Here is a 20,120-nt window from a genome sequence, read left to right as displayed (position 1 = left end):
CTAGATCCATGAAAAACTTAATTATCCCATAGTGACAAGACTGAGTTAAAATCTTGCTCAGTTCTTTCTAGGACAACTGAAAAAGTTGAGACCAAACGTGTATGTTGTGTCAAGACATTTCACAAGATTCAACTGCAAGCACAGCCTGGGCAAGGATGGGATCTTCTGGATCCTTCTCCCATCTGGAGATGCTGGATCTCCTGTATTCCCAGGTACCAGACAGTCACTTACAGAATAAGGTTCAAGCAAGAAAGAAGATGCATTAGCAGTAGCTAAAGCTGCCTCTTATTTTCACTCCAAGTACATGCATATGCTTAATGAGTCACTCAATACTAAACAAGCATTGGCAGCAACCACTGCACCCTGGGAATGCCTGAAATCTCAAATGTATATCTGGGGGAGAGGTGAGGATGACAGAGGCCAGGTTCAGAAAACTAAGCTCTCTATTTACCCAGTGGGCAGTAACTGCCTGAACATCCTAAGCGACAAAACAAGCATCAAAAGATATTTTAACTTGACCTGGAAAAACTACCTCTTGAGAGGAACATAATCCAGTTTCCATTCAATTCTTGGCTCACCTGCTGCACCAGCCAGTCCTGAGGGGTGACAACACCCACTGTCAGTGACTTCCAGCAGCATGACCTCTTTCTCAGCAGCAACAACAAAAGCCCCTTTTCATCAGCTGAATATAGACACACAAGCAAGAACTTTTTCTTATACTGAAAGCATGACATTTCTAAAGAAAATATTAATTCATAACGATCCCTTCCCTTACTGCAGCATAATAGAAATAACCAGCGACCTCACTTTACTCCAGGCTTCTTTCCCAGCTTGTATTACAATCCTGTGTTTTGATAAAGGAGTGAATCTCAACAGATGCAGTCTGCAACAGTAAGCTCTTGTGCTCTATGAAGCAAAGAAACTGAGTATCTCCACTCTGATGATACATACAGCAATGAATCACAGAAAATCTTCACTTAATGCCCAGAAATTTGATGGTGGCCAACATAATAAAACCAAAAGTACTGATCATCTCTTAAATATGACAGAGGTTCCTCAGAGAGGATAAAAACTCTACTACATGGTTTAAAGGCTGCAAATGCCTCTTCCAGGGCCTGAAGTCACATATTTTGCTCAGCCACCAGAGGGAACCTGAGGACAGCTCACCTCAGCCACCGTTATCTGCAGACATGTGGAAGACCTGCTGGTATTTTCATTTTCTTATGATACTGACATTAAGTTTATAGTATTTACAATCTGCTATATGAAAACAGCAATTATATGGTTGCCTGGGTTCAAAATTGAGACACGCACTTCAGCTTATCTCACAAGCCAGATGACAACAACAGCCAGATAGTAGTGGCTTTACTGCTACTGACCTGACCTGCACTTGAACTAGTGATCCAGGGATGAAAGACTGAGTATTCTATTAGCAATCATCTGCTGCCATCTAAGGACTTCACACACATAGGAGCATCAGCCTTTTGTGGGCAATGGGTAGAGAAGGAAAGTTCCTTTTTACCTTCTCAGGCTTCATACCATTCACGTTACCAGAAAAGCAGAAAATGATGGCCTGTCAGCATGGCATTCTGGATGTCTGACACGTTGATATGGCAGCATCACACTTCTTATTTTAAAGAAAGATACACACAGCTTCATAACAGTTCCAGGAAAAAAAAACATGACGATTTAACTGGCAATTCCACATTTGAAGGTGACCACGTAAAAGCTGGTACACTTCCACTCCACACCCCTACTCCCTCTGAATAGGAATTAAAACGACTACCAGTGCTTTTCGGCAATTAGGACTCTGAAGGCAGTTTCTCGGGGTTCAGATCCAGTACATAAGAGTGGAAAGGACTTCTAAGGTCACTGACTGAAACCCCTTGATACATATATACTTATATACCCCATATAAATTAATACCCCATATAAATTAATCCCTTTTGTTGACTGTCAGACAGGCCACTTGACATCCAGTTGAAACCCCCAAAATCACTACTCGTATTTTTAAATCTTGGCTTGTATGTGCTGAGAGCCATAGTTGCTAAGTTCAGTAAGAAGTTCTACCTGCATTATTTTTTCCATGCCTGTGCAAGGGCCAACATGGCTAAGAAAGCATGAGCGTAGATATAATAAAAACAGACGACTATTACTTTAGAAGGCCATGAAGCCCACACTAAATGAGGGCAGAGGTTGACCCTGTAGCCACTGGGCATCATGTGCAGTCTGCATGCAGTTTTGGACTTGGATTTTAAAACTAGTTCAGAATTTGAGAGAAGAATAACTATAGGAAAGTGGAGCCGAGGGAAATTGACTTGCAAATGGAGCATATTTGATTAAAAATTACTGTAAATAATTCACTTATAATTCATAAAAATATGAACTTTCAAGCACTATACTTCATACAAAGCTGTTTCCTGGACACGGATGTTCTTTCAAGATGCACTCTGAGTAGAAGAATCTCTGGGCAAAAAAACAGTTTACAACCAACCAGTTTGTAATCTTTTTAACCAACCAGTTTGTAATCTTTTTAAAGAGCTGACAGCTTGATTGTGAATCTCCATGTGACATTGTCCCCCTTCTAGTGGACTAACAGCTTTATGGTGCCTCCTCAGAGCCCCAATTAAACACTGTGGTCACTAAAACAAAGTGTTCATAAGTCATAAGTGTTGTGTTGGGAGGTCAGGACAACAGGCAAAGCAAAATAACAGACGTATTAAAACAGAGGCTCAACTGACGTAGTTATTTTGGGCAAATGGTCAGTAGAGTAAATTTACTCCAGCTCACAGGCATCACTTTAGTGACAGTGAGAAATGCATTGCTGCTGAACTGACTGAAAACAGCAGCTGCAAGTGGAAGACAGAGTACTGTAAACCAACCCACCAGAGGGCAAGAAAAGGAGTGGACGTGCCCAGATCAGATTTAGATAACTTACCAACTGATTGCACTAATAATAGTGGCATAAGGAGACTCCAGGCAGGACCCCCAAACAGGATTTCCTGTGCATATGGATGTGTCTGTGTGCGTTTGAAAGGGAATACAAACATGAAAATTGAATGAGGATGTTGGCTAGTGAGCCTAAAAGTAATTTTGAAACCCTAGAAAGACAGTTTAGGAATCTGGACTTGATTCTGCTCTCACTGAAAGCAATGGACAAATTTGTATTGACTTGGAAGTGAAGGACTGAGCCTTTAAATCAAATAATTTCTTCCTGAAGCCTCTAAATAATAGTGAATTGCAGCAGTGGCACTTTGCAAACTGTAAGCTATTCAGTTCATTTGTCTTCAGGCACATCTGAAATTGACATCAGCAGATCAGCTATAAAAAAGAATTTTAAAAAAGATTCACTTTACAGTCATAAAGTTCTTTGTGGCAAAAGGAAAAGCAAACCTTTCTACTAGTATCATTTGGCTCGTTCACTACTTGTAAGATAACATTCAAATTGCTTACTCTATCTCCAAAGCAGTTGTATGCTGTTCTTATTGCTAGCTATAGACCTCACCCCTTGGATTTCTGGTACAGTCATGTGTTAAACAAGCAAAGCTAAACCACCAAAATTCAAATTCTTAACTATTTTGCTATCAGCACTAGCCTTTGTTAATCTAGCCTAATTTCCACAGTTCTACCTAAACCAGCAAACTATTAAGACTTTTTGTGTAAAGTATCTGCTCACCATTCTACACTCAGCTCAAGCTTAGGTGGCAAAGCCAGAAAGCAACAGGTTCAACTCATGGTCTAATCAGTTCCACTGCTACCGCTGGTGAGTATGAACAACTTTACTAGGCTAAAATTTGAAAATATTGACAGGAAACACTCAAATCCTCTTAAATCACAACTTTCCATTCATTGATATATACTCTGTATGTGGTTACTTACACAAATATAAACTTAAACCACTCCTGGTAAAAGTCCTCTTCAGAAGCTTACCAAACACAAACATCCTTACCGACAACAGGGTTCTACTACTGGCTGCTGTAAGATCTAGGAGAGCTAAGTGGAGCTGTGGTCAAATCCAGTACGGCCACTCTTACGAATGGTCTTTACACTTGGAAATGGTAGCCATAACTGCATTCACTGCTGTAGGCAGGCAGGTGCCATCCAGGAAAAGCTCAGCAAGTTTACACGTTCTCTCAGACTCTAAGTGGAAGTTTTCTCTTCCTTTCCAAAGCCTTCTCCGAGACCAGCTGTCACGGATACTGCTCCTCACTGACACTCTTCTCACCAGCAATTACCATCCTCACAGATCTGCTGACAGAGCTGTTCATATGAGTACTTCAAAACACTTTTAATTGATGGTCTAAGTTAGCCCTGACTTTGCTCAAAGCAGAGCTCACACTGCACTGGCAGATACTGCTGTGGTAACTGATCTGGAAGAGGACATCTGTCTACGGACAAGTTTTATGACCACCACTCTGTTTAGCCTAGAGTCCAGGTTAAACAGTCCATGGACCAACAGATGCCCAGGAAGAAGGTACCAGAACAAGGAAAAAATGCAGCCATTCCTCTCTCAGTGCATACCTCCTAGCTTCCAGATATCCATCTGGGGTTTTTGTTTGCTGGGGGTGGGGTGGATGTGGGTGTGTTTGTCTGGTTGGCTTTGGAGAGAGAGAGAGAGACAGGGGAAGATAATGCATGCAGCTGTGTTTTCTCTGTTCAAAAGAGTTTCACTTCTTATTTATAAAGCAAAATAATAGAGAACAAAATATAAAAAGTTGCTCTACTCCTGATGTTCCATTTGACTCTTTCACTGCTGCTGACAACTGATCTGACATTTTCAGAGAACCATTCACACCACCTCTCTCAGAACTACCTTTCTGAACAGTAACAGCTAATTTAGACCACATCACTATGCATGCACAGGTAAAGCACTTCCCTTGTCGTCTTTGCATTTTTCAACATCTACTTCGTCTATTGTTTAGTTACTCAGTAACACATTAAAAAAGACGTTTAGACTTAATCTCTTAGATAATTTGAAATCAACCAGAAAACTCTATTTCCTCATTTTTCAATCCCTTTCCAGACCATTTATGATCGCATTAATTCTTCATAATTAGAACATTATGAAGGACTCTGCTGATAACTCCTGGGAGTAACAGGTCCAGGGGGACTCTGCTGGTAACTGCTGTAAGAACTGGGCCTCAAATCCCTTCAATACAAGGGTCTTCCCTCTTATTCTACTACCTTCTGACCAGGATCTTGTAAGGAAGATCATAGCACCTCCTGTTAATCAAACTGATCTTATTCACATAGTCACTAAATACATAGGGGGACTACTACATAGTCCCAGAGTATTCTGGGAGAACCACTACTTCACTTTGGAAAACTCACAGTGGTTCTTTTCTGTTCTGTCATATTTATACCACTTTCTATCAATACTGATCCATTTTTTCTTCCAGGTGGGCTAATATGAAAATTAAATTTAGTGATGATACTTTTCCTGGTCCTGTCTTTTTTTTCCAAAACTGGTACCACATTTACCACACTGTGGCTGATTTAAACAAGAGGTTGCATACCGAAGGCAACAATGCAGTGGTTTCTTATCTGACAGCCTTGTGAAGTCATGGGGAGCTACCATCTTGCCCCATCAATTAACTTCTTTCAATTTTACAGCCTGGATCTAAAACTTCTTTGTGCAATAGCCATGCATATTGACAAGCACAAAGTATCTTCAAACTTGCTAGCCTAAATAACAATGCAATGAGGATACTATTCCATGCATTGTGATGCAGATAGTCTGCTTTAAATGTCACCCCAAATTCCCTGAAAGCTTGCACAGTCTGAGCTGAAGTTACCATATCCACACTGCTGAGCAATATCTAAACAACCTAGATTAAAGACACTTCATACATTTCAGTGCACAATGTTATTATGCTTCCTGATTACATAGAACACAGCCAACACCCTCCAGCCTTCTCCAAAAGAAAATCAAAATAAAACGAGCCCCAAACCTAATACACACGTGCCCACGCACACACACACTTTGCTATGGATCTTTTAATGTTTAGGGAAAGCTAAAGTTTCCAGCTGACTGACCCAACCAGTCTGTGTTTCTTCTGCATTTGCTGGATAGCAGCAGTGCTAGGAAGTAATCAGTGAGCATCCAAAACATGTTTTCCTAATACTAAGGAGATTGAAAAGGGTTTAGTATCTCTAATAGCTTTACATCAAAGAGGATTATAAGAAGTAATGTAACAAATACCCAAACTGAATTGGCTTTGTACACAAAGCTTAAATCTCTGGGCCTTCAGGGAATTATTCAATGACACCTAGAAACATAGCCATGTTAGTTACCCATTGATTATTGTCTACTCTTGTCTGACAGGGTAAACCCTAAATGGCAGGCTGCATATATGGGCTAATAATGGCCAGTTTGGTGCAAACCTCTACCATAGGTGCCCAAGGTGCCCAATGAGAAAGACATAGAATAGAGTCCAGCAGCTCCAAACCAATAAAGATGATGTTGGATTAAGAGATAAAATGCCAAATTTTGCTAATCATCTCTGCTGCATGAAAAATTATTGAATCAGCTGACCTCTCTGAGCTTTCATTTCCTCAGCTATGAACAAGGACAGGAATCATTCTTTGTTCTTTACTCTAAGCATGGCCAAAAAATAATAAAATCTGCTGAGCCAAAGAAATTGATACAAAGCATTTGAACACATGGAATTACTATTTCAAGAATCAGAGCAGCGAGGGTTGGGGTGGACGTGGGTGTTGATACCACTTTACTCCCAGCCAGCAGGAGCTGCAAAGAGGACTGCAGTAGAACAGACCAGATGAAATACATTTTCAAAAATGCATTAGATTCCAGAAATGCTGGATTAAATGGTGATAGTTCCATGTGCTAAATACACCCCAGTGACTCTGCACCGCCTTCAGAAGCTCCCTGGGACCAGCACACTTGTTCCTACTGAGTAGATCTGGTGCAGCAGTTCCAAAATGCTCATGTGCAAGGATGGAATTTGAGGACTCCAACATGGCACATCAGGGAGACTATGCCACGTACACTGTGTGCCAGCATACCACAGGGATGGGAGCCTCAAAATATATGCAGAAGATCAGCAAGAATAGAAGTTGACCATACTTTTGTATTTCTTGTTTACACCCACATTGTTAACACTGTACAACCATTGCTGCATTGCAGCCAGCTTTGATCCTGAACCAATCATAAGCATCCAGTGACAAACATTATTTTCAACATAAACTGACAGTAAATGCCATTTAGACCAACATCTGCAACTTAAGCCTCCTCCTACAAAAGAAGTTTTATTTCTTTATGACTCATCTTAAGACTTTTTTCCTCTCTAAGCCCTCCTTGCAAAACTTACTCCAGACATTAACAACAATTTAATCGATCACAATCTGCAAAGGCCTCTTAGGGACACATCCCACAGATCAAAGCAATTCCAAAGGGAGGCCATGCTATTGTTTCCCTTTAGCCACAGGAGCTGGCAATTGTAAAGAAAACACTTAACCTCTTCATTATCAGAAGAAAAATTCACTATTTTCTATTAATACAGAGAGGATAAATAATAGATGAATCAGAGAAATACCACAAGTGATGAGAGGAGGAAGCATATAGGCTTTACATCACGTTCCCCTCATCTGTATTTATGAGGCCCTCAGGTTTTCTGGGTAATCTGAACCAATGACATCACTTAAGAGCATTTACCTGTGTAACAACTTTGAAATGGTAACAACCCTTCCTATGACCAGCTGCTGAGTAGAATAGTGCCACACTGAAGCCCTATTATATCTAGACATTAAGCATAGATAAACATTTTAATAAAAGGGTGCTTTGTGGAAATCACAGAGAGAAGGGACAGAATTAGTCAAAAAATGACTATCAAACCCTAAGCCGTTTGAGAACAGTTGAGAGCCTACTTTAGATTAAAATGTTTCATGTATACATACACGTATCTCTCAATATGCACCAAAATTGCTAAGAACTACTTATTTGTCTGGACCAACTCTAAAAACTAGCACCAAAAGTTAAAAAAAAATAACCCAACAGAAAAAGAAAACCCACAAGGAACCCCAAAGGCAGACACAATGGTGGACAGAACCCAAGTACACATGCAGACAGGGTCAGAAAAGGACTGCGTGAAAGCAGCTGTTCACAATACCTAAAAATAGCTTAGCATTCCTCCTTTTTGGTAAAGCTCCACCAGATGCCCCTGGTACCTTCTGGAAAGAGAGAAAGAAACAATTAAAAAAACATCCAGCAAGACAACAGTACATCAGCAATAGCCCCATGCCATTTCTGACACATCTGTTCATGGTCCTTCTATCAAATCACAGTCCTTCCTGAGCAAGAATGTAAATCCTCTTCATTCACCTCTGACAATGGGACTTAACTCATCATTGCTTACTACGCTCATGGAGTGAGAAAGTCACCATCTGAATCCTTCATACTTTGCTCTGTTAGCAATTAAGCAGAGCATGTCTCATGGTCACTGCGGGCGATTGCTGTTCTATCAATGGAACTGGGACATCCAGCATCACTCAGACCTCTCACCACTAGATCCCCTACAGTATTTCTTAATGACTAAAGTGGAATTAAGAGAGGGAAAGGCTATTATCTGCATAAAACATTCAATCTTTCATAACTAATTCCAGTATGACCACTTTGCTGTGATCTATTAGTTCAGCTAATTTTCTTCTAGACAGAAAAAAACGCCCTTTCCGTCAGGATCCATGGCTGCTGCCACTAAGATCAATCCAAGTTACCACCACACTTTCTTAATATTAGAAAATATTAAGGAAATCTGACAACACCCAAGCAATTTTTTACAGGGGATTTTATTTTTTAATCTAAACTCCACAGCAGAGGACAGTAACTTCCAAGTGATATTCAGTTTCAAGACCTATTTTCCCAGTTCAAAATACCTCAGAGTACTAGGGAAAATGCTAGTAGTTGAGGAAATGCAAAAGTCAATGCACTTGCTTCTTAAGCTGTTTATTAACAGGCATCATTAAATTAAATCAAATTAAATCAAATAAGCCTCTGCAGCTGTATTGCCAACATGATGCATTAGGTAGTGTATAATGTTAGTGTAACTGGCGAGGTTCTTAGGCAACTTTTTTTTAATAGTAATATTGGGATACAACAGGTGGAGAGAAACCAGCCAAGAACCTGTCAGCCTAGGGAAAGTTCATGTTTGCCTCTGCTCCTTCATAGCTGAAAGGGTCACATATTTTGGGTGGTTCCCTTCACCATGTAAATAAAGCTTTGGCCAAAGCAGACTGCTTGAATCATCAGTGAGGTCTTACACATCATAGGAAAGCTTTCCATTCTTAGAGCAGATGCTAACTAACACTCCTTGGCTGCACTCAAGAACAGAACCTATTACCCATATATACAAGCCCTAGGGAAAGGGAGAGTCAGGGTTGCAACTCCAACATTTAAAAAAAAAAAAAAAATTCCTCAGTGAAGTGAAAATAACAAGCAGAACATTTTTTTCCTTAATACTACTAGAATTTAAGAAGTGGAGAGGAAGTAGTCAAGAATCCAAATCTATTTTTAAAAAAAGCAGCAAGATACAACATAACCCAATTACAAATATATTATGAATAAATTACACATACTCCAAGGATTACAGCTTCAAAACTAAAAAAATGTTGTTTCCAATACTAGGAAGCTCCAATTGAATTCTGATGTCACCAAGTGGGGTATTGTGAAAGCCATTAAGACTAGAGATTTCAAAGCTGAAGAGTTCCCATAGAATGTTTATGACTGCCAGACTGACATTAAATATTTCGGCTTGATTTTCCAAACTGCTGAATACATCCGAACTAGAGTTGCAGATGCCCAATACTACTGAAAAACCCCGTACCTGACATGTTTTTTGCCTTGTTTCTCCTCCTGTCAGAAATCACTAAAAACATTCCCCATTCACAGAACAATTTTGGCTTCTAACAGATGTGACACACCCAGCAAATGGGAATCCACACAATGCATCACTAGTGGCATTAAATTCTGTTTGTGATGCTTCTCGTACAAGGTGTCGGTGTAGCCTATTCTGAGTTCTCTTTAACTGCACCACTGCCACATTTTTTCAACAGCAGCACCATCACTAAATAATATCCAGGAACCCATCACTGTAGGAAATTTCATGGGTCTCTGCCCAGAGTTTTCAACAGGGCTGAGCTATCACTCTAGCACCAAGCTAAAGCTCTGCCCAGGGCTGAATACTACCCAGACAGTTGTATACAAGTCATACACTACAGGAAAGTGGTGGATTTAAAAATTCTGAAGAGTGAAGTTCTGGGAAAAAGAAAGAATAGATTTTCTTCCTTTAGCTAAGAATTTTACCAGAGGGTGCTCCATAACTTGCACTTGAACACATTTCTGGTGAATCAGCAGATGCCTCTGGTGCTGGTCTGCCACTGGCAGATACTCTAGCTCTACTTAAACCAAAGGATGAAGATCTGACCCTTATTTTCTAATTCAGTTGTGACAAGATACATGACTGATATTTATTCCAAACACCTTCAGAAGCAAACAGGGATTTCTGCAGCAATGCAGTGCATTCTGCAAGGATGACGCCAAGGGAACCACAGGCAAGAATAGCAGCCTCGCTAAAAGAATCTTAAGATAGCATATCCAATGCCTTTGGCTTTACTGTATCCTACACCATCAAAAGCTTGTCTTAAAAAAACAAAACCACAATGCAGCGTGTGCCAGACGCTTCATAAAACTGTTCCAGTGAATGCCTGATGCTTCACATTGCTCAAAGGAAAACACAGATAGCACATAAGAAGTGAACAGTCATGGTAAACAAAATCCCCAGCTAATGTATGAGGAATTCTATCTATGAGCCATCTTAGATGACACAATCTTCACCTGTACTGTACAGGCAAACATGGATTCCTACCACATGACCCAGTGCACCAGTGCATCACCACCTTCAAACATTGATGCCTCTGCTACATTATGAGTCACAAGAAGAAAAATAGGAAATACTGAACTAGTTCAGTTAAGGGGTGCGCAACACCAAACAACAGTTGGTATACTTGTTTTTCCATTTTGGAGTTCCTCTGCCTAATCTTTATCCAGAAAAGGAATTTGAAGCCTCATTTTAACCCCGGTTTACCTTAATATTGAAAATTCCCAGGTCACATGCTGGAAGAAAGTTATATACAAGGAAAGCTGACAGGATTTCTGCCCACCTGTCTCTAGTCCTAGATATCATCTTTCAGGAGTGTTAAATTCACTCAGATGAACTGTTGCTAAAACTAGACTAGGCTCTCCAAAAAGTTAACAGTGTGAAGGAAACTGTTGCTATCACCCTTACAAGGAAAGACTAAATTCTAAAGTATAAGAAACATCATTAACAATTTCAGCCTGGGAGACATGCAATCGACCTCACTATAATTCTGATAAAATATGAATAGTCATCTACTGGAAATAAAATAAGTGGTCACGGCACTTTACATAAATCAGGGCCTTCATCACCCAGGAGAAACATTGCTGTATAATGAGAAACGTGAAGCATTCTATCCCACTCCAAGCAGCTATTTTAGGCCCTCTAACTTGCCAAAAGAGAGAGCTTATGGGAGAGTGAGCTATAAGCAAACCCAGTGCCTTCCACATAGTTTGGGTCAGAAGTCATTAACAGCCCTTTAAAGATGCCAGACAAACCACACACCAACAGATGTTTATGAAGCACAGGTTATAAATTACTGTTGATACGCAGCAATATTATGGAAGAACAGTGAACATGAAGTTTGTACATATACGTCCATGCGTGGAGGGGTGTAAGGCTGAATGAGGGCAGTGTATGGCTCTAGAATCCGGCATTAATTTAAGCTAAGCTTTAGAACCCAGGCCAGGTCAGGATTAAGGCTCATGATTTAATTGTACAGAAATCTCGAGGTGAAAAGAAGTCCTGTCACCCTGAGATGAAACCGCATATATGAAAAAAAAAAAAAAAAAAATCTCGGAAGCTTCTAGCCAAATCTGAGCCAAAACCAGTAATTCTACACTTCAAAGGCAGGTTTCAGAAAAGTATTTAGTTACCTACAGTATGCACGTAATACACAGACAATTATGTGTGAATTACACAGAAGCATGCAGTGAAAAAGATCAGTGGAACCCAGGCAACAAGTTGCCTTTAAGATCTGACGTTTTAGGGATTTTGATTCGTCTCAGAACTGAAGCTATAGGATTGGTTGGGATCCAAGCACCTGAACTTGATATCTAGCCCCAAATCTGAACATGTTCATTTCTGTCATTCAAGTTTTGGTCTGTCTGAAATGTGTTACCTAAATGAGCACAAGAGACCCAAGAACTGCTGGGGTAGTTAGTTGGGAAGTCAGAAGTCTCACCTCTATCACATGCTGTTTCAGATGCAAATATACACACTGTCCTGTTTTCCGGTAATGCCTTTCAATGTGTTCCCTTCCAAATCCCAGAAACGTGTTCATGCACACATAGAGACCTCCTTCTGAATCCTAAAAAGAATGACACAAATAGTTACAGCACAGAAGGAACTGAACAGGACAGAAAAGACTCATCAAGCAGAAAAAAAACAAAGAATTGCAGACAAGCACTTAAAACATGGCTTTCATAGCACATTATGGTGTTTACATTATCAATTTGCTAAGAAGCTTCCACATCACATCACATCACAGCCTATAGAAACTCATTGAAATGGGTTACTTAACAACTATAGATTAGTGAGTGTCCAAATTGGAGGTCTAGAAGTTAGTCTTAAAAATTCTGCTTGAGTGCCCAATCCACAGAGGTTTGTACGTGCAGATATTTTTAAAGCATAGAAATAATGGAGCATATATGCTTGTTTGAAATAGGTTTATTTTTTTTTGGCCATTTCATTGCAAGAACAACATTCCAAATCAGAAGAGCAGCAGAGCTGATGGTCCAGGGATTCAGCCACAACTTCTACTACTGATCACAATCTTGTCTGAGAAAAACAGACCTCAAGTGATCTTACAGCTCTTAGAACTGGCTAACAAGAAAATTGATAAATATTTTGTGAACATTCTTCAGTATCTATCAGGGATTCTCTCTATTCATGCAGTTAGAGTGCTTGGAGATGAGGGCACTACAAAGGAAATATAAAGATACATATTCCTGGTACTGATCACAAATACTGACATTTTGTAACTTGGCAGGAGTCCTATCATGTTTTGCTCCCCCAAAAGCTAGGTGTTGATGCTGGTTGTTATCAGGATCTTGTTCCATTTTGAGACTGCTCCCAGATATCTCCTACATCATTCAGACTGCCAGGAGGACTTTCAGTCATCTGGTTCATTGGTGTTGGATTGATTTTTTAAGCCCTCTCTAGCATGTATTGTTTTGAATAGGTGGTGCATAACAAAGATTGAGCCTTTCAGCAGCACTGTGACTTTCCTTCTATTGTGAACGTGTTTGTGCTATTGGATAGTACAGAACATCTCATGTTAAATTTCCCAAAGAACCACATGAACTAAACTCATCCATAGGCACCTTAGAAGGAAATTAAAAAAAAAAAAGTAGTCATTCTATCCAGAAACAAGTCACATTATGTACATATATGTGCATAATCATGTACTGAGGATTGTTATAGCAACAATTGCTTTGACAGGATACCACCTGATGTGGTGCCACACCTGAAACATATTCAGTCCAGTATAATAAGAAGTTCTCTCCTGCATGGCCTACCTCTCTCCAGGGCTCTGCCAGGCAGGAGCCTCCGCTCCACCTCTGAGCCCAGCCAGGCCCCTCTCTCAGAGCGAGCACAAAGCTGCCCATCCCACCACACCAGCCATGGCACGAGTTAGGCTCTGTCGAGTCCCGTGGACTGGAACAAGCAGCAGAGGTCAAGTCTGACAGAGATCATAGCTGATGTCCAATACTTTCCTAGCCAGCACCAGATTAATACACCTTATTCTCTTCCAGAAAAGGAAGCTGAAGGGCTAATAGCGTTGGGCAGTTACTCATTTGGTACCTGGCACAGACCAGCTAGGGTCTGACAAGTCTCTCCCCTCCCACCACTGCCTCAAAACCAGGCTTGAATGTGCCACTTGAAACCCAGCTAATTCTCCCCAGCCTGTTTCAAAGACTGGCACTGAGTATTTCTGTAGGACTTGAAGGAATCTAAACTTCCAGCTTACCTACAGCCCTCATCCATACCTGTATGCTACTGTTTCAAACATGCTTATTTGTATCACTACAACCAAAGCCAGAACTGAAGAACTGCCTCAGACACCAACAAATACCCGTACTTCCACAGTGGCCGGCAAAGCCATGGAGCTGAGGAACAGAACACGAAGACAGAAGCAGAAAATGACGTTTTACCCCAAGATTTTAGAAAAATATCTGTCTCTTCCACTTTTCTTAATGGGAACCAACACATACAAGCTTCAGCTTTTCAGAGTTAGCTGAAAGATGAACATGTAATAAACTATACAGCTGTTGTTTTACCTAACCTTCAAAGGACAAAAAAATCGCATTGAGCATTCCCAGATTCACATATGCAACCTGAAGGGTTCAGACTATCTGCCACTCACACTTAACATATACCATGAAGTCATTCTTTCAGCATCTAGATATCACAATGATTATCGCTGCAGAGGAAATAGTATTTAGCCATGTTATTTCTGATCCCCATAACCGCTATCCGAGATTCTATTTTAAAAAAAATAACACAGCTCCTTTGAATCTGAAATATTCACAGCCTTGAGAACAGGGCAGATATCTGTAATTGTGCTCACAAGTAATAAAGTGGTTAAAAGAAAACTCCAAATCTGGTATTCAAAATATTCATGAAATACAGTTGTATTTAAAATGTATTACCTTTGTTTTAATTTCCACTACTCTTTCACAGGTTTATCTACTTTAAGGCCCATTATACCTTTGCTGTCTGCTCTTCTATCCTGTATTTCAAATCCTTTTGCATTATCTCCTCCCATGAGGAAGTCATGGATGTGTCCTCTATAAGAGAATCCCAGAAGTACCCAGCCTAAATAAAAATATAGTGTTGTCACTCTAGGGTCCCAGAAACTTTGTTTACAATTTTGTTTTCTTGGACACCATTCTCTCTTTTTCTGGAGGGAATCCAAGAGGCCACTGAATCGCTTCTGATAAGCGGCCTATGACAACAATCTGACACTTTCAGTATATGAGCTAAATGTAGAATCTGAGTAAATCGGTTGTGGTTACTAACAAAACAGTTATTTCTCCTGGAGAACACAGGCAGACTATTCTTTCATGCAACTTTGAAAGAAGTGGAGAGACTGTTCAACAGCCTAAAAGGTCACAGCAAAACAGGGGCACGTGTGAAGAAGTCACCTTTGCAGAAAGCTGTAAAAAGGATTAAGCCCCTGTTTGATGCTCAAAGAACACTTGACTGTGATCCAAGACAGGCTTTGTGCTGATGAATTTAATTCTACTGAGCACACAACCAGTTCTGGAAGGAACAATATTTTACATAGGTTGTGACACGTAAATCTTTGTAATCATTCATTTTAGATATGTGTGAAAGTTTATGCTGGTGGAAGGCAACCTATCTGAAGTAGTGAAGACACTATTTTACACCAGAAAAATATAGCTTGTTCTAAGAGACAAAACCAGGAATTTTAGCTGTTTTTTTCCCCTCACTTTTGCCTCAGCATGTAGTGGGCATGTAGTGTGACGTTTGGATAAAGTAATGTATAAACATTGCTTACCCTTATTACTCCAATCTAAAAGACACTGTGGGGGCAGAAGCTTGTACTTGCTCAGGCCTTGATCACTACCCAGGTCACTCGAGAGTAGACTGGTATTCTTACCATCTAAGCATAATGAAAAGTGATTGCTCTTCACTGTATTTCTTCCTGTTCTTTGATGCTAAGATGGTCACAGTATGCCAGGTGCTTTACTGATGAGACACACACGGTCCATACTAGGGAGAAAAGTATTAAAAAAAAAAGCTCCTTTTCTTACTTATTTACATAATAATTCATGTTTTGCAGAAGTAAGATGAGGAAGGAAAGGGACAGGGAATCCACAGTGAAAGAGAGCTAAAATGCAACAGAGTTACTCCCTCTTAGGCCTGAAAAACAGAGCAAGGAAGAGGGTGGATGAGGGGTCTGGCAAACACAAACATCAGTCCACAAGGAAACACAAAAGATCACGACCTCACTTCATACATGCTCATGGCACCTGACACTAATAGCTTTCAAACACTACTAACCTGATCAGGATTTGTACTAATGACCTGTATACCCTTACCAAACCCCTGAACCATTTAGACCCCTCAGTGAAATCTAGGGTTTAATTTCAGCTCCTGAAGTGGCTCAGACAATAATGAATTTATGAAAACACCATTCCTGTGGTGATCCACTAACATGGCAAACACTTACAGACTTGTCTACAGGTGTTTGCTTTAGGTCTACTAGAACAATGGTACAACTTGCTTACATAGGGATCAGAGAAGAGAGTAAAGTGGCACCTTGAGTCTTCACTAGTCTCCATACTCAAATATAAAGAAGGAAAAGTTTGCTCATCCTATCACATAAAAGTAAAAAGTGCCAGTTAAGACGGAGGGTCACTGGTTCCTCTGTGCCTTCTGCCATAGTTTCCATTAGAGTGTTTCCCTATAAAAACCACAACCATACAGAACTGTTACAGGCTCTATTCAGAGTGCCTGTTCACCAAGAATCACCATAATTAATCTGGCTGTGGTCACAAGGCTCTTGTAAACTACAATCCAATCTTTAATATATTTGGAAAAGTAACAGGACCATCGCTAACATACACATATTGCATCGAATCCCACAACAGTGTACCTAAATGACATATATTTTATTGCAGGACAGGCTTAAAAAGAGTAACACACGTTTTAGCACTTAATATTAATCTCAACAATACATAATAATTCACAACAAGGAATAAAAAGAAAGCCTGTGTTTGTCATGCACCAGTACTACTTACATTGAAACAGGGAAAAAAAACCCAAAGCAAACCACAACCAACCAACTGAACACAATGGCACATAGAGATGGCTCCAGCAAAACAAAAAAGTTCACTTTCAAGTTTCTACCGCAATAAATATGGTAACTTCCTTGGCGGGGGGAGAGAAGAGGGGTGGGAATCAATCAAAAAAATGTGTGCCAAAGGCCAGGAATATATCTAGTCATGTTCAAAAGGAACATGGGGTATGAACACTGGCATAAGTCTGCTTTTTAGACAACTGTCCTCTGTCACCCAAAGGTGACAAGAAAGCAATAGTGACAAAAGGAAAGCAGAAAAGGAATAATAAGAGGGTAAAATTTGTCATCTGGTAAAGAGGAGGAGAGGGAGATGCAACAGAATCAGAAAAAGGAATGTAATGACACAGACTTACACAAGCATTGATGTGAAAATATACACAAGAAGTGAAGAGGAGCCATGTACTTCTGGGAGTGGTGAAACAGAAGAGAAATGGGGAAAAAAGAGCTGGGTTGGGCAGAGAAAGGGCAAATTATCTGGCAGTAGGAAATAAAGTACAGGGCTTCCAACAACTAGACTGTTAGCTTCAAGTACAAAAGAAAATCTTCCCCCACCCTCCCTTAAAAAAAAAAAAGAGAAACAAATATCAAAGTTACTATTTACTATTTTATCACACTTTGTGACAGCAACATGTAAAATACTGAACAGCTTGAAGGAAGTAGATGTCACTGAAATAAAAGACATATCAGGACTCAGGGGTTCTGATGTTATGTGGACAACCAGATAAAGTTATAACACCAAATATATTGCAGTTTTGAAAGGTTTAAAATTCTCCATGTTCTGGGCTAAATGCCAACTACTAGGGATGGCACTGGATATTTCCCAACAAACAGATTATTTCACAGTTGCTTAACAAAGATGTCTGGTATCTCCGCTGCAGCTTCCAGATGGGCACATGGACAAGGCCAATCCAGTACAAAATTTATATCTCCCGGGAAGAAAAAAGCCATGTGGGCCAGTCAGCCACTAAAATGAAAACAAACCACCATTCCAAAAGATGGATCGACTGCTCACTCCTGTGCATAAGTCTTAGACGGACTCCAGCAAGGGCCTACATAATTCCGAAGCAGTTATCTTGTACAAGTCACATTCACAGGCAGGATCAAGGCTTCACAGTAAGTGAGCAGGTACAATGGCAAACCTAACATAGGTCATGAGTACTGCTAACCTGCAACCAGGAATACAGAACTTCCATCTACCAATCAACAATGTTTGGGGTCAGATTATCCAGGTGCAGACCGCATGGACCACTGTTAGAGGTGTCTCTGATCCATTACGGTTTACTTTCTAGCTCAGGCCCAGTCCCGCAGCTCAAGCAGTGCTGTGGCACTTAGATTTAGAGAGAGCTTGATGATTTTTCCTTCGTGCAGAGTCCTAGCTGTACAATTCTGTTGGTCACTAAGACAGTGTTGTGCTTCCAGAACAGAAAATCTGGGGAGAAATGTTGAGAGGAAACCTAATGGTTCCACAGAGATTCAGCAGAGCTCCAGTGTTACGCGTTCATCTGCATCTCTGTATTTTTCCTTTAGCACTCCAGGTACCTTACAATCAAAGTCTCTCTGCTACCCAAAATATTCCAGCCCATCATCATTCTGGATAACAGGATAACTAAAGTTTGGTCAGTCATGGATACAGAGGGAAAGAAAGGCTAGTAAGATCTAAATTTAGATCAAACCCACAGAAATGCACAATGCACCTACACACTGGTTGTTCTCCAAAACTGCATAGTTATTTCTCATTTGTGACCTGCTGCAGGCACAACCCTTACTGATTTTACCATTCTCCAGCTTTGAAAGATGATTTAGTTAACCTTAGTGTCCTGGCGCAGTCCCAGGCAGCAAAACACTCGCCCGTCAAACACTTTTGATATCTCCCTGTGATGCAACAGTACAACACTGCTCTGAGTTTTCAGGTGATCGCCCACCACCAAGAAATTACCTGCCTCAATAACTTGGAGGTCATTTTGCAGCTAGGCCAAAATCCTTTGTCTGGAGTATTTGATTTGTCTTGGTGTATTCAGTCCTCTTATTTGTTTCCTCAGTGCTGCTTCTGTCCCATCAATAGAAACAAGACACCAGCCAACCCCTCCCTGACAGTGGCCCCAGTGACTTTCTAATTTTCTTCAAGGAATATTGACTGAAGGAACAACCAGGTAGGAGGTGCTTATTTCTAAAAAGTTTTATGCAGCATAATCACTGATATCCATAACACACTCCAAACTCTCAAGGATTTCAGTCTCAACTGTACTGTCTAATGAACAGCAGAGCATCAGCACAGTTTAGCCTTTGGGAATTGTCCTAACATAACCATTACAGAGTCCCTGAGCCACAAAAATGAAGTCAGCAAGATTCACAAAGGAAGCTGTTGTCAGCAGCAAGGTTTTCCAGCAGAATGAAGCCAAACTTTAAGCTGCTCAAACAAACACAGTCCTGCAATCTACAGAACCAGACTGCTTGGTCCGGTCGCTGCATCGGACTTGTGACCTGTGCTGTGGTTGCAACCAATGCCTTTTGTGGGGAAGGTTTCAGAGCACATCCATCTACAACACGCAGAGCCCGGGTGTAAGCCTTTCTTATACTCCAGTTTGTATCCCTTTTGCCTCTCCCTTGGATGCATCTGGTCTAAAATGATCACAGGTCTTTGAGACAAGGATCCCATTAAAACGTGGAATTTCCAGCTGAGTACTACACTTCTACAGAAACAATAAGATAAAAGATTACACAATGCCACCTTTTTGCCTCCTGCATTCTACTAAACACAAAGTCAGGCTCATCTGCCAAAAGAGGAAGAGAGGTCACAGTGAACAAAACAGGAGAGAAGACACCTACATGGCAACAGCACAGATAGAGAAAAACAATCACCAGGAGGGACGACTGCACGTCAGACCTGAAAAATGAGATGTACAGGACTTCCCCAGTCAAATAGTAGGGAAGCGGTAGGCTACTGTAGCTGCTGGGCCAGTCACTAGAGGGAGAGATACTCAAACTAGGCCGTGCCTGTGTTTCGCAGGCAGCCTGCCTTCCCTCCGTTCCTGTAGAAAGAATCCCTGGCTAACTGGAGCAGGTGCCCTCATCAGAGAACCACGGTTTTTCTAGAAGCCACCAAAAACCCAGAAAAGTCATTAAAAATTAAGTCATCAAAA

The 20,120-nt window shown here is 40.6% G+C and overlaps 1 protein-coding gene across 1 annotated transcript in view; it reads right to left on the bottom strand.

The window, feature by feature from the left end:
- The window catches only part of USP13 (ubiquitin specific peptidase 13), a 56,666-nt gene that overhangs the window by 32,658 nt on the left and 3,888 nt on the right, over window positions 1-20,120 (bottom strand). The window contains exons 2-3 of the mRNA XM_074878561.1: window positions 12,334-12,459; window positions 8,130-8,190 (exon numbers count right to left, since the gene is read on the bottom strand). Of these exons, the coding sequence (XP_074734662.1) occupies window positions 8,130-8,190; window positions 12,334-12,459 (187 nt within the window). The remainder of the gene's footprint in view (window positions 1-8,129; window positions 8,191-12,333; window positions 12,460-20,120) is intronic.

This window comes from Strix uralensis, chromosome 9 (genome assembly GCF_047716275.1).
Source record: "Strix uralensis isolate ZFMK-TIS-50842 chromosome 9, bStrUra1, whole genome shotgun sequence".
NCBI lineage: Eukaryota > Metazoa > Chordata > Aves > Strigiformes > Strigidae > Strix > Strix uralensis.
This window is presented reverse-complemented; position numbering and strand designations above follow the sequence as displayed.